This window comes from Eimeria mitis, genomic scaffold (genome assembly GCF_000499745.2).
Source record: "Eimeria mitis Houghton genomic scaffold, Emh_scaff3206, whole genome shotgun sequence".
Classification (NCBI taxonomy): Eukaryota; Apicomplexa; class Conoidasida; order Eucoccidiorida; family Eimeriidae; genus Eimeria; species Eimeria mitis.
Genome location: NW_013571545.1, coordinates 1 through 1,816, shown reverse-complemented (window position 1 = coordinate 1,816; position 1,816 = coordinate 1). Strand labels below are relative to the sequence as shown.

At 60.5% G+C, this 1,816-nt stretch overlaps 1 protein-coding gene across 1 annotated transcript in view; it reads right to left on the bottom strand.

The window, feature by feature from the left end:
- EMH_0063330 (uncharacterized protein) overlaps window positions 1-1,710 on the bottom strand; it is a gene marked incomplete at both ends in the record, with an annotated part of 4,089 nt that extends 2,379 nt beyond the window's left edge. The window contains one exon of the mRNA XM_013498132.1: window positions 3-1,710. Coding sequence (XP_013353586.1) covers window positions 3-1,710 — 1,708 coding nt within the window. The remainder of the gene's footprint in view (window positions 1-2) is intronic.
- Between the last annotated feature and the right edge of the window lie 106 nt (window positions 1,711-1,816).

Below are 1,816 nucleotides of genomic sequence, written 5' to 3'. Positions count from 1 at the left end.
ATGCAGCAGCTCCTGTGCTGCTGCCTGCTGCTCGTCTCCACTCTGCTGCAGCAGCAACAATTCCCCCTGAAACCCTCCCTGCTGCTGCTGCTGCTGCTGCTGCTGCTGTTGCTGCTGCTGCTGCAGCAGTGCTGCTGCTGCTCTGAGTCTATTTGCTGCTACTGTTAGCTGCGGCATGGCTCGCAGGTGCAGCGTTGCTGCTGTTTCTCTCAACGCTTGCTGCTGCTGCTCTGCTGCTGCTGCTGCTGCTGCTGCTGCTGCTTCATACGTCCTCCAAGTAGCAGTCGCACGATGAGCTGCTGCTGCTTGCTGCTGCTGTTGCGGCCTCTCCTGCTGCTGCTGCTGCTGCTCCTGCTGCTGCTGCTGCTGCTCCTGCTGCTGCTGCTCCTGCTGCTGCTCCTGCTGCTGCTCCTGCTGCTGCTGCTGCTGCTGTGCTGCAGCAGCAGCTCGCAGCAGCTCTGTGTATTCCTTGAGTGCGTCTATAAGGGAGAGGGTTAGGGTGTACATACACCTCAGCATCCTGCTGCTGCTTCTTATCCTGTTTGTTTGCTGCTTCGCTCTCTCATCTGCTGCAGCAACTGCAGCAGCCACATCGCTGCTGCTGCTGCTGCTGTTGCTGCTGCTGCTGCTGCTGCTGCTGCTGCTGTCGAGGTAGCTGCTGCTGCTGCTGCTGCTGCTGTCGAGGTAGCTGCTGCTGCTGCTGCTGCTGCTGCTGCTGCTGACGCAGCGGGCTGCAGACACATTCAGCGTCTGCGGCATTGCAGCAGCAGCAGCAGCAGGTGCAGCAGCAGCAGCAGCAGCACTGCTTTTCTTTCCTGGAGGCATAGCAGCAGCAGCAGCTGCATGCATCTGCTGCTGCTGCGCTGCAGCAGTTGTGGCGGTTTGCTGCAGCAGGAGGGACTCGTGCTGCAGCAGCATTCTGAGGTTTGTGAGGACTTGCTGCTGCTGCTGCTGCTGCTGCAGTTTGTGCTGCTGCAGCAGCTGCTGCAACTCAACAAACCGGCAGCATATCTGCTGCTTCATGCTTGCTGCTGCTGCAGCACGAGCTGCAGATACACCCGAAAGCTGCTGCAGCAGCCGCAGCGCCACAGACACATGGATGCGGCTGCGCGTTCTAGCAGCAAAAGCAGCAGAATTCAGTTGCTTCTCTGCTGCTGCTGCTGCTGCTGCTGCTGCTGTTGCTGCTGCTGCTGCTGCTGTTGTTGTTGATACTGCTGCTATGTCGCCCGCATGCTGCTGCTGCTCCTCCTCGTGCTGCTGCTGCTGCTGTTGCTGCTGCTGCAGTTGCTGCTGCCTATGACGTGCTGCAGCAGCTGCTGCTGCTTCTAGGGATTCCTCTGCTGCTGCTGCTGCTGCTGTATATCGAGCTGCTGCTGCAGCATGGCTTTGCTGTGCCTGTCGCCAGCTTGCTGCTAGTTGCTGCTGCAGCTGCTGCAGATGTTGCTGCTGCTTCTGAAGCTGCTGCTGTTGTGCTTCTGCTGCTGCAGCCTGCTGCTGCAGCTGCGCAGCAGCGCAGCTGTGCTGCTGCTGCTGCTTATGCAGCAGCAGCAGCAGCAGCGCCCACATATGCCGCTTGCTGCTGCTGCTGATGCACCCCAGCTGCGGCCGCTGCTCCTCTGTTGCTGCTGCTGTAGCAGCAGCAGCATTTGCTGCTGCTGCTGCTGCTGCTGCCGCTGCTGCTGCTGCTGCTGCTGAAGCCCGGCCGTCCATCGCCACCCCACACTGATCAGCAGCAGCAGCAGCAGGAGCAGCATCTTCTGCTCCTGCTGCTGCTGCTGCCTCCAGCAGCTCACCCTCAGACTTGCTGCTGCTGCTG